At 37.9% G+C, this 11,326-nt stretch overlaps 1 protein-coding gene across 1 annotated transcript; it reads left to right on the top strand.

Annotated features, from left to right (window-relative positions):
• The first annotated feature begins 3,037 nt into the window (after nt 1-3,037).
• Nucleotides 3,038-10,573, top strand: pnpla4 (patatin-like phospholipase domain containing 4). Its single transcript, XM_036540859.1, has 7 exons — nt 3,038-3,203; nt 3,679-3,933; nt 4,656-4,750; nt 6,890-7,025; nt 7,778-7,843; nt 9,612-9,764; nt 10,442-10,573. The coding sequence occupies exons 2-7, from the start codon at nt 3,754-3,756 to the stop codon at nt 10,571-10,573; spliced, it is 762 nt and encodes a 253-aa protein (XP_036396752.1). The 5' UTR covers nt 3,038-3,203; nt 3,679-3,753.
• Nucleotides 10,574-11,326: the final 753 nt, after the last annotated feature.

Raw genomic sequence — 11,326 nt, 5'->3', positions numbered from 1 at the left:
ATTGGGGTTAGGGTTAGGGTTTTATTGTTTTATTGCATTAGAAAAGACTTCTATGGGGAAAAAAGCAAAGTCAACAAATTTGAATAGTATACTGAAAAACAACCTGAATGAAAATGTATTCCGGTAAATGCATAGGTATTGATTTCTATGTAAAATATCCTGGTTGCTGCTTTAATTCTAGCCGATATCTGTTCCTTACTTCATGTAGATGATGCATGTAATGCCATTGACTGGTGAACAATGGAGTTTTTCCAGGTCTTCCACAGAGACAATGTGGGAATGAGCAGGTAGCTCAGCATTTGCAACCAGCAGGTTTCACCTTAAAATCATGACTGGGGCACTGTTGCTGTATCCTTGAATAATTTGCTTAGCCGGAATTGCTTCAGTAATCACAGAGCTGTATAAATACTCAAGTGAAATATAAGCCATAGATAACAGCATCTGTTAAGCACAGAGATAATGATAAGTGGAGACAGGCAGGGAGTAAAACACAGCTGTTGGGGTGACGCTAATGACTGGTGAATCAGAGTGCACCCACTTGCTGCACTATTTATTTTTTATGTCTCAAACCACATACTTAAAGAAAAAAAAAAAACATGCGGAATGATGGTGACCTTCACCCCTCAGACTGCAAACATCCTGGAAATGGTGATGTACAATGATACATTTTTCTGTGGTGACTTCTGATTTTACACTGTAAAGAATACAGAATGAGTATGTGGTGGAGGAAGCAACTGAAGAATATAAATTGAGTGCTACAACCTCCATAAGAAGCCTCAGCCTCCCCTGAGTCTCTCCATTCATGCTCTTCACGGGAAGAGACTAGGGCGCAAAGGGGAGCTCTAATTCATTGACGTGACCTTCAATCCAGTGAGCAGCTATAAGAGGACAAGCCTCAAAGGAGATTCACAAAAGTAAGATTTTCAGACAGGAAAACGCAGCATTTTCTGTAGAGCAACCTCTTCTGCTTAAATATTATGCAGATATTTCAAATATTGCATGCTCAAAAAGGGAGGATGCATCTAGGAATGTGTGCTGTGATTTTCAGCATCAGAAAATGCACCATCTGAAAAATTAAAAAAAAAAATCATAAGATAGTCCTATGTGTCTACATTACTGGTTGGTTAGGGTGACTTGATAAAACTAGAAGTTATGCACTGAAAGAGATGCTGTACCTTCACTTTTGGGTGAGCACTGGACTTTCTGAGTTGCTGGCAAGTGATAGACCTCTTGGCTTGTACTTTAAATCTCTCAGAAAGTTAGCAAGGGCAACTGTAAGCTTGTATCTAGTAACAATACTTGCATTTCTGAAATCCTTGACGTTCCATCTCTACAGTTTTTGCATCAGAACATAACCTCGTTCAAATTGAGCTGGATCACAAAATTGTTCTCACGTCACTTACAGTTCTATAGAGGACTTCTGAAAGCCTGTAAAGCCTTGCCTTTACATTTTTTGAGATTTTGGGTTCTGCACAAGTCTTTTAATAGATTTTATAACCCAGACACTTTCTTAAGGTAACTGTTTAGGCCAATTGCTATCAACACATGTGTTGTTGTCTACTGGTAACAAATGGGGGAAAACTTATTTTTGAGAGGCTATAAATAAAAAAAAAAAAAAAAAAAAAAAAAAACTTCTGATCAATGGCATAAATTTGGGCCAGTATTTGAAGTTACATGAATGTTGATTCAATGCAGGTGAAGAAGTTACAGTTACAGTTTTAGTAGGAAACCATAACTATATTTAATTCTGACACATAAAAATAGCAGACTAATTAAGGACTTGTCATTTCTAAAGCTTCACTAAATGTATTACATATGACACAGTTATATTAAAATGTCTAAAATTAAGCACCTATAAAACTGTGAAAACAATGTAGGAGACACCATTGCTGTTAATCAGAGCAAAAAAGAAAATAACTGGATGCAAGAGCTTTACTACCTCTCACCCACTTGGGGAAAAATGGGGCCATAAGGTTAGGGACTTAAGCAGGAACCCAAAAAGCAACTGGGTTTTCCCAGTATCTTTCCAAAACAAGAACATCTCAGGTGTCTGAAGTCACACTAGATCCCATTCAAATAGAAAAATTCCCACTTTGAAAGTCAGCCTACTGATCAGTTTAGTCAAGTATGCATTTGTCTTTGCTTATTTAGTGCTAATTGTGCATTAGATTAATGCACACATCACCAAGCCTCTAGAGCAACAGCAAAATGCAAAGGTCTAAACCTGACTCTTGGAGATTCATGACTCAAGTCCATCCAGTTAAGATTTATTTATTTTTTTTTTTTTTTGTGACAGAAAGCATTTGGAGTTATGCAGATCCCCAAAACTGAAAATGAATTATGATAAACAATTTAGCTAATCATCAACGTACACGATCAACCTTGGTTATACTATTTTGGAAGAATGAGAGTTTTCACTATATCCAGTAAGGATACACATCTAGATGTGGATATTTGATTGTACCCATCACAAGAAGAATATTTGGCAACATATATCTGTAACTGTGTTACAACATTGCCCTGTACAGCCATAATCAAAATACATCAACTCCCCAACAATGAATTTTTCAAAGTAGTCTTTATTGATCATCTGTCACCTGTCAGCTGTTCTTCATTCTCATACAGGGTATATTACAACAGTCATTACATTATTACATTTTAAAAAACACTGTTATTGATTTTAAGTATACCAAATGGAAGAAGCGTGGTCATGCAAGTTCTTGTAATATTTCAACCATGTTTCTTAAATGTATTTGCCTGATATGATATTTTTGAGGCTGACTTGCTATTCTCTACCGTAGAATGTGAAAGAATAATATTGTGATGAACAAACTGCCAGGAACTCTCGGGCAAGCAGCTCAGCATTTTGGTTTAATGAAGGGATAGCCAGCAAGGATTCGGCACACAGACGCCCATGATTACAATTACCATGATGTATTAATTTAAGAATTCCCATCTTCAAGACCATTTAATTATGGTGCATGGGTCTTTTATTTTGAAATGCAGTTTGCGGATCCTACCGGAAGTATAGGCTTGGCCGACTGCAGCAGACTGTCATTTGGCATATCACAGCGCTTTATTAGGTAAAGTTACGTAACTTACCATATGGCTAGGTAGATAATTCGCAACACAACAAAACACCGTTTCTCATTTACATTTAGCAGTAAAAGAAACAAATGCGGCCATACACGTGATTCAGAACGGTAGGTTGCTGTGTCGATCGCCATCAAAAGTCCAACTGGCATTTATTCCTCGTGAGATTGCTAGAGACCTAGTTGTTTCCTTAATTAAAGACTAAATCCATTGCGAGCTAAGTAGTCATCAAGTGTAACTTACTTGCTAGTTGAATACTTTAGTCCTTTTCACCTTGTGGTATAGAGCTAGCATGGGCTAGTTGTGTTGTACGATACAGATTCCGTGTTAGCTACACTTGCTCTGAATATGCAAAACTTGCATAATCAGGCGTACTTGTTTCGAGCTAACATTACGTAAGTTTGATCATAAATTTAATGGCACAGAAAGGTAGTAAGTAAGGTTCATTCGACATGTTTTTTCTATTTATCTTATATGAGAATGTCTTGCGACAGCACCTGCTAAAAAGGTTTCCGATACAGTAGATAGCTATTCACACAAGTTGTGCTTACAGCTTCTTTTTTTTTTGATCACTTTTTTTTGCAGAGGTCACTATGGTCACAGGCTTATGCCGGTTAAACAGCGCTGGAAAGTGTTGTAGTGACTGTTCAGTGCGTGACAATGCCAGTGCTGAATCTGTCATTCGCCGCCTGTGGGTTCCTGGGGATTTACCAGCTGGGCGTAGCGGGGGCGTTCCTGAAACATGGACAGAAGCTTCTCAACTGTGTGGAGGCATTCGCTGGGGCTTCTGCCGGCGCCCTTGTCGCAGCTGTGCTGGTCACTGCCCCGGACAAAGTGGAGGTAGCTAATGTAGCAAGTTAATAATGCCTTTAGAGTGAGACCTCTTAATATGTGTGCCTTTGTTTTAACACTGGTGCAGTGTGACACTGATGAAATATTAAAACTGGAAAAAAACGAAATCATACCGCTGAGTTAATAAATTCAAATAAGAAAGATAAACTGGTTAGATTACCTTGCAACACAGGGATTGCTGGCTGTGTTTTAGTAATGCCTCTGAGATGGATTGAAGAGAAATGTACATTATTACATTATTGCCATTTAGCATATACCTTTACATTCATATTCACTTTTTTCTCTGATACGTACATACATTCTTTTACATTTCTGGAACATTGAGTAAATGATTTCAATATATAAGGATATTTTAAAGCTTCCTTGAAGTTCATTAATGCTGCAAAGAACCTGTGACCATTAAAAAAGGGGCTTTTAAGTTCCACACTGGCATGACTGTATTTTATGGTCACAGAGGAAAAAAAATGAATTAAAGTTGTTTGAAAAAGACATTGAACTGGAAGATAAATATGATGGCAGTCTGAATAGGCACATGAAACAGAGACAGAGTGATGGGATTACATAATTTTAATTTTTTACTTGAAATAGTACATTGTTGCAACATCATGACCTAGAGCAGATACTGGTAGTGCATGATTGAATATACTTGGATCAATATAACTTATCTGTGATGTTTTCAATTTATGACTATACCTCCTTATGCCTTGCAGCACTGCAAGGAGTTTACTTACAGATTTGCCAATGAGGTCCGTAGGCAGAGCCTTGGAGCAGCAACGCCTGGATATGACTTCATGTCTGCATTAAGGTAGCAGTCCCCTTCCCTTCAGAGGGTTTTTTCAGGGTTAGAATTACTTATTGCATTGCTTATTTGCTCTCTGACACTCTTCTCCAGAAGAATTGGGGGGCAGCATAGCATAGTGGTTCAGGAGCAGGACTCATAACTGAAAGCTTTCCGGTTCAAATCCCCACTGGGGCACTGCTGGTGTAGCCTTGGGTAAGGTACTTAACCAACAATTGCATTAGTAAATATCCAGCTCTATAAATGGGTAACATTGTTTAAAAAAAAAAGAAAAAAGAAAAACAGTACCCAATGTAAGTCACTATGGATAAGAGCAAGTAATGTAATGTAGAACTTTATGGATATTTGCTGAAATAATTTAGGTTAAGCATAATTTTCAGTGGTATAGCATCTCTTCCCATTCCTGGGGACTGATCCAGGATCTTTTGGGTTATGAGACTGCTTCTTGTAACCTATTCCACGCTGCTGGGGAACTGTGACACAAGGTATCAGTCCCAGGTGATGGCCAGGTGATATTGCCTTACTGATGAATACAGTATATACTCTGGTGAAAAAGTATGAGTTCTTGATTGATTGATGGAGTTAATATTACACACTCCCTTTCCGCACCAAAGATCCTAGTTAAATGGACTAAACCAGTAATGTAAGCAAGGGGGGCAAAATAATTGGCTATTATGATAAAAATGGATGTGTGGGTCATTAGAATTGATTAAATACAAAACTCGTGTGGCAGAAAATTACAGATACAGAAGGCTGCAAATAATAAATGTATTTTTTATGACCATCATATTTAGAACACAGCCATTGGGATACTTTTGCAGCTTGGTGTGAATGTTATGCCACTGGGCTACTTGAGAAAAGAAGGATCAAGATTGATAACAAAATGATGTGGGGAATATGGGGAGAAAATGTCTGAAATGTAGCATGAAGAATGAGCCTTCACCTGTATTGGAAAATAGTGTGAAATTGTGCTGACTTGTTTCAGCACAAATGTTTCTGGGTAGTTGTGTGACACATTTTTTCGGTTGGTAATGAATCTCTGTGTGAGTTTGGCAATGATTGTTTTTAATGTCAAATTTGAGGGTCCTCAGTTTCCAATAACAAACTTACCAGTAGCAGATCTTTGTTTTACAAACTATAAAATTCTATTACCCTTGCTTAAATACAGGTGTGTGGCTGATGAGAGAGTAAGTTGATTTAGGAATGTGATCTCTGTCAATGCTTAGACGCTGTCTTGATTTATGCTCAGGTTTTTGTTTAGCTTACTTCTACTCAAATTTTTATTTATTTATCTACTACTCATTATTTACATGAGGTTTTCAGGAGTGCTTGAACTAGATGTGAATTCCAATATGGAGCTCATGAGGGTAGCTGAGTAATGCACTTGTGTGTTAAACAAGGGAGGAAAACAATGTGCAGCAGAATTCTCTATAAGTGTTGGATTTTATTCAAGCTATTTTGTCTGAATATATAAAACTTTACCATGTTTTGGCTTGGCTGCTGTTTAAACATCATTTCAGTAGGTCAACACTGGTTTAAATAGTGGTAAATAGCAAATACAGCAAGTGGTGTGACAAAGGGAGGCAAATGGAGAAACAAATATGGGTGTGATTTCATTGCTAGTGTAACTGACCGAGTTGGCAGTTCTGTCCTATGAAAAGGACAGTTGCAGCTCTTTGAACATCCATTCACGTGGCTTCAGTCATGGCTCCATTGTAAAACCATTGTGTCCCAAAATAGTTTACACATGACTGAATCTATTAACGGTGAGGAATAGATTTTTCACAAATTTGTGTGTCTTTCCATAACTTGGTACAAGTTAATGACCCATTTTTTGTTTATTTTCATTGATGTAACTACAAAAGGTTGACCTTCTTAAAATAACTTGTTGCATCTGTGGTAGTGTGCAGTGAATTTTCTCAATTTACAGTAAAGCAGATTATAGATTATTTGTAGGTCTGGCTTGCCAGTAAGAGAGTGAGAGAAAAAACAAACTAGTGTTGCACCCTGGAGCAAGTATTCTGTACTTCATTGGCTTCATTGTTATTTAGAATGTAAAATTGTAAGGAGTATAACGTCCTGGGAAAGGGCACCTGTTTATAATCTGAAATCTAAAGAAATGAATGTAATTTTATTTCTCTGCAGGGAGGGGATCGAGGAGATTCTGCCCCTCAATGCCCATGAGATCGCCGGGGATCGTCTCCACATATCCATAACACACTCCAAAACCAGAAAAAACTGCATGGTGTCTAGCTTTGCCTCTAGGGAAGACCTCATTAAGGTATCCAATTTTCGCGTCAAGGCAGATGACTGTGCTGCTCGAGGGAGATAAAAATAATATTAAAAATTTTACAAATCCAAATGACCCTATTGTAGGTAACAGTTTTGGTTTTTTTCTCCCCTTTTGTTTATATGTCACATCCATATTTACAAAAGAGGGATCGATTGTTTGATTGCTTTGGCCCCATAGTCACGTGAACATGAAATGTATTTAACGATCAGTCATGCAGTGATGTAGAAAATCAAGCATACAGATGTAACCGACTGGTATTCATACAATGTGTGTTTAAGATTTTTTTGTTTGTTGTGTCAATCAGATATTAAAATCTAGCTATTACAGTGATATATTTTAATGAATGTTTCTGAGATCCCAGATATGTTGTTAATGGGATGGTAAATCTGAAAGCTTAGCTCCAGTAAATTGTTTTTTTTTTTTTTTTTTGGGGGGGGGGGGGGGGGGGTGTCTGCTCAGTGACAAGACCTTTTAAAATCAGATCATATAACAACAGCATAACCGTAATTAACAATAACATTAGCAAAAACAACTGAATATGAAGGACATCTGTCATTCTATGTAAACATGCTTTATCTTTATGGGTTGAACCATGGTCTGTCTTCCAAAGTTCTCATTCATGTAAATAGTAAAAGTCGATGTTCAGAAACATCCTATGTTAATTATCATGGTGTTGTATTACTCACCGCTCCTATCATAAATGCTGGAGCTCCTTGCTCTTCTCTGTTTCGGTACTGCAGGTTCTTCTTGCCAGCAGTTTTGTACCTTTGTATGCTGGAATCAAGGCTGTGGAATACAAAGGAGAGGTAATACCGCGATTTTAATTATTCAATATAGTTTTTTGATGGAATAGTTGAACATGTAACCTTTTGTCTTGCATACAAAACAGGAGACATGACAAAATGTTACAAGAAAGCAAAATTTGTTTGTGTTTATCGTTTAAATTAAAGCACAGACTATTTCTAGTACAGAATCACTACTGTCAAGCTGTCAATTATTGTAGTAGAAGGAGAATTGTTCAGGTTTGACTTCTGATATGTGGTATTTGTAGTTGTAATAGCATGGCAAACAACTGTATCCTCTGAAGATTGGTTGACTACTCATCTTCTTGGTTCTATGTCCTCTTTAACAAGAACATGTTGACCTTTCATTAAAGACGGCAGCTTTTCACCGTTTAATCGTGCAATAATTGCAATGCAATAATTTTTTGCCAAAAAAATTATTTGTTGTATGAGCTATGAAAGTGAAACTGCAGTTTTTGCCTAAATTGACTGGTAATTTTTTCTGCATTACACATTATCAGTAAGGTGGTCACAGAGAGTAAGGACAGGAAGTTGTGCAAATATGATAACAAAAAGTAGCACTGAAAAATGTGAAAGTTAATGGGAAACTGAAGACAGACAGGACACTGGATAGGGACATCTCACAGTAAGTGCCCTCTCTGCAGCAAATAAAGTGGCATTCTTGATATACATGCAGATCCCGCTATCGAAAAATAACAGGTGAGATGTAGAGATTTGCGACAATAGCAAATTTATCAAGTGGGTTTCCGCTCTGACTGGCTTTAAAAAAGCATTCTGTCCGTCACAGAGGGGATTTGCCACGGAATGCCCAGATACAGGAAGAGCGTTGAATGATTCTTCACGAGTAGCCTTGATAAAGGCCTGATGCCCGTGGCAGCTCAGATGATATCAGTGGTTGGGCTGAAGCTGCCGGCGGATTAATGTGTGGCCGTGATGCCTTGTCTCTGGCAGCGCTGTAAAAAAACTCCTCACTGCAATAAACCGCTCAACCTCAGCCTCTATCTCACCTGCACAAGGACAAATACTGAAAGAAGATGCAGGCAATTTATTTGTGATGCTCACACGGAAAAACACAATCGTAGAAGTGTGAGAAGTTGAGACTTCAGGTCGTATGAAGCATAATGCTGTATTTATAATGTCTTCCCTGCTTAGTATGTATGTTTTTGTGTATGTATGCAACTGTTTATGTGCTGATCCCAATCTGTAGTTTATCTTATATCTGTCTTTCAATATGGATTTCTAACTGAAACTGTGAAATTAACTTCACGAGCCAATATTTGAAAATGAATCTCAGGCAGAGTGTTTCATTAGACAGCCCTTACAAAACTGCTTTAATGATTTAATGTCTTGCCAACACTTTCTCAGCGTTTCTGTTTCATTGTAGAGCCACCCAAGCATCCATTAAATGTAATGTGTGTATTGCTGCTCTGGTTTTTATCTCTCCTAAAGACGTAAAAAGAAACCATCCTTTTTATTTAATGTTACATGCGCAGAGTAACCATTTAGTAACATTATTCTGAAATATGTTTTAAGCAAACTTCTTCCCTCAACAAACTCCTTTACTCAAAAGTAAAAATGCAGCTATCTGGGACTAATGAAATTCATATTTCTCCTAATGTTGATTCATGGAATAAGCGACTCGAACGCACACACACAACAGTCCCTCATAAACATCAGATTTATTCAGCAGTGTGACATCAGTCAGTATTAAATGCACTTAACCATCTGTATTTATATTTTGATGCATTTTGTTCATCCTTTTGTGTGAAAGAGCTGGATCGACGGTGGGCTGACGGACAGCCTCCCGATTTTGCCAGTGGGTCGCACCATCACTGTCTCCCCATTCAGCGGGACTCAGGACATCTGCCCTCCTCACGCCGGTGTTGCCAACCTCAACCTCAAGCTCGCCAACATGGACATCATAGTGAGTGGACCCCAGCACGTGGTCTGCACCGGCCCCAGCTGTCAGCTACGCATGTCGTTTACTCTCCCCTCCACTTTTTTTGCTTCAGAACTTCCTTGTTATTGTTTTAATTTGACCATATTATCAGTAGGTTTGCTGCTGTGTTTTGAGCTTGAATGTGTCTTTTTGCTCAAAGAGGCCACAGGTCTATTCTGATTCTGATTCTGATTCTGATTCTGATTTTAAAGTGGGACTGTGAAACAACTTTAAACAGACGGTACCTTTTATTACAGGCTTATACTCATTCTCTCTCTGGGTATATTTCAAACATAACTATCATGCTCCAGGAACGCAATGTATATTACAGCAAATGCCTATTATCTGCATGTACACAATAATATGTATTAAGCATGACAGATCTTCATCAAGAAGCAATGAGCAATGGTGTAAATGCATGAATCTGAGATGGAAGTCATATAAAATGTGCCATCCCATTTTATGACATTTCCTTGGCTGTTTCAAGTGTCCTTTTCAGCTCCCACTTCCTTCCTTTCATTCATATAATTCTAACCCAATAATTTTGTGTGGATTCCAGTTTAAATGAGTTTAAATACATAGTATGTGTTTGAAGTCTGTTACAAGAAAGTTTGTTTCTTACTAAATTGTTCAATTGATTTTATTTTTTTTTTCCTCAACAGTTTTCAAGGGACAACATTGTAAGGCTCAATCAAGCCTTGTTTCCACCAGCGGAGAGCAGAATGAAAATGATTGGTCGTGATGGTTATGACGATGCAGTAAGGTTTTTGAAAAAAGAAAACTGGTTCCATTAGATTTTTAAGTTGCTTTAAAGTTGTTTTTAAGTTGTTTTAAGTAGTTTTATTCATTTTTATTCCTTGAGAAAATGACACATCAAATAAATAAAGCATAAAAAACAAATCTTGTATGAGTGGAAAGTGAATCTTAATACTAAGTGTTTGCATTTGAGATTGTTTATTAGGGACAATGGAAACCATTGTACATAAATGAGAAATAAATAAGTTATTTGGCTTGGAGTCTGATGATCGGAATCACAGACACCCATGTGGACCAGGCTGTTAGCTCCTGAAAAAGTCAGCACGCCAGTAGAAATTACGCTGCATAATTTGTGACATTTCTGCCCCTTCATGTAACAAGGTGGCGTAGGTAGAATACTGATAGTTTCTCTGTCCTGTGATCAGTGCCTATATTGAGGCACCCACCAAGAAATTCTGATAAGGAAGTTGAATCAACAGCAGAAGCTCCGCTACTAAAGTACCTGCCAAATCATCTGAGGGGGAAAGATTGTGGGAGGTTTAGAAACTTGAATCCCAATAGCAGACAAGATCAGCAATAATAGGGAGATAATCATTGTACTCTGCAATGGTGGGAGAAAGCAGAGCAAACATTATTGTCTTAACAGCCAAATGCCCCCAAAACCTCCTGAAAGGTGAGCATGGCAGAGCCAAAACGTTTGAAGGAAATGGAGAAATGCCACACTTTTCCACATGGACAGGTAAATCTCAAAGGGAGCAGGGAGCAGAGAGGTGAAGTACTTGCCATATTCT

Source organism: Megalops cyprinoides, chromosome 11, assembly GCF_013368585.1.
Source record: "Megalops cyprinoides isolate fMegCyp1 chromosome 11, fMegCyp1.pri, whole genome shotgun sequence".
Classification (NCBI taxonomy): Eukaryota; Metazoa; Chordata; class Actinopteri; order Elopiformes; family Megalopidae; genus Megalops; species Megalops cyprinoides.
Note: the sequence above shows the minus strand (reverse complement) of the source record. Positions and strands in the feature narration are given on the sequence as shown.

What these genes read in the sequence shown, in the direction of transcription:
- pnpla4 (XM_036540859.1), top strand. Translation starts at nt 3,754, where the DNA reads ATGCCAGTGCTGAATCTGTCATTCGCCGCCTGTGGGTTCCTGGGGATT. An exon ending in CTAGGGAAGACCTCATTAAG is followed by an intron (nt 7,026 to 7,777) that starts GTATCCAATTTT and finishes TCGGTACTGCAG; the next exon opens with GTTCTTCTTGCCAGCAGTTT. An exon ending in CTGTGGAATACAAAGGAGAG is followed by an intron (nt 7,844 to 9,611) that starts GTAATACCGCGA and finishes TTTGTGTGAAAG; the next exon opens with AGCTGGATCGACGGTGGGCT.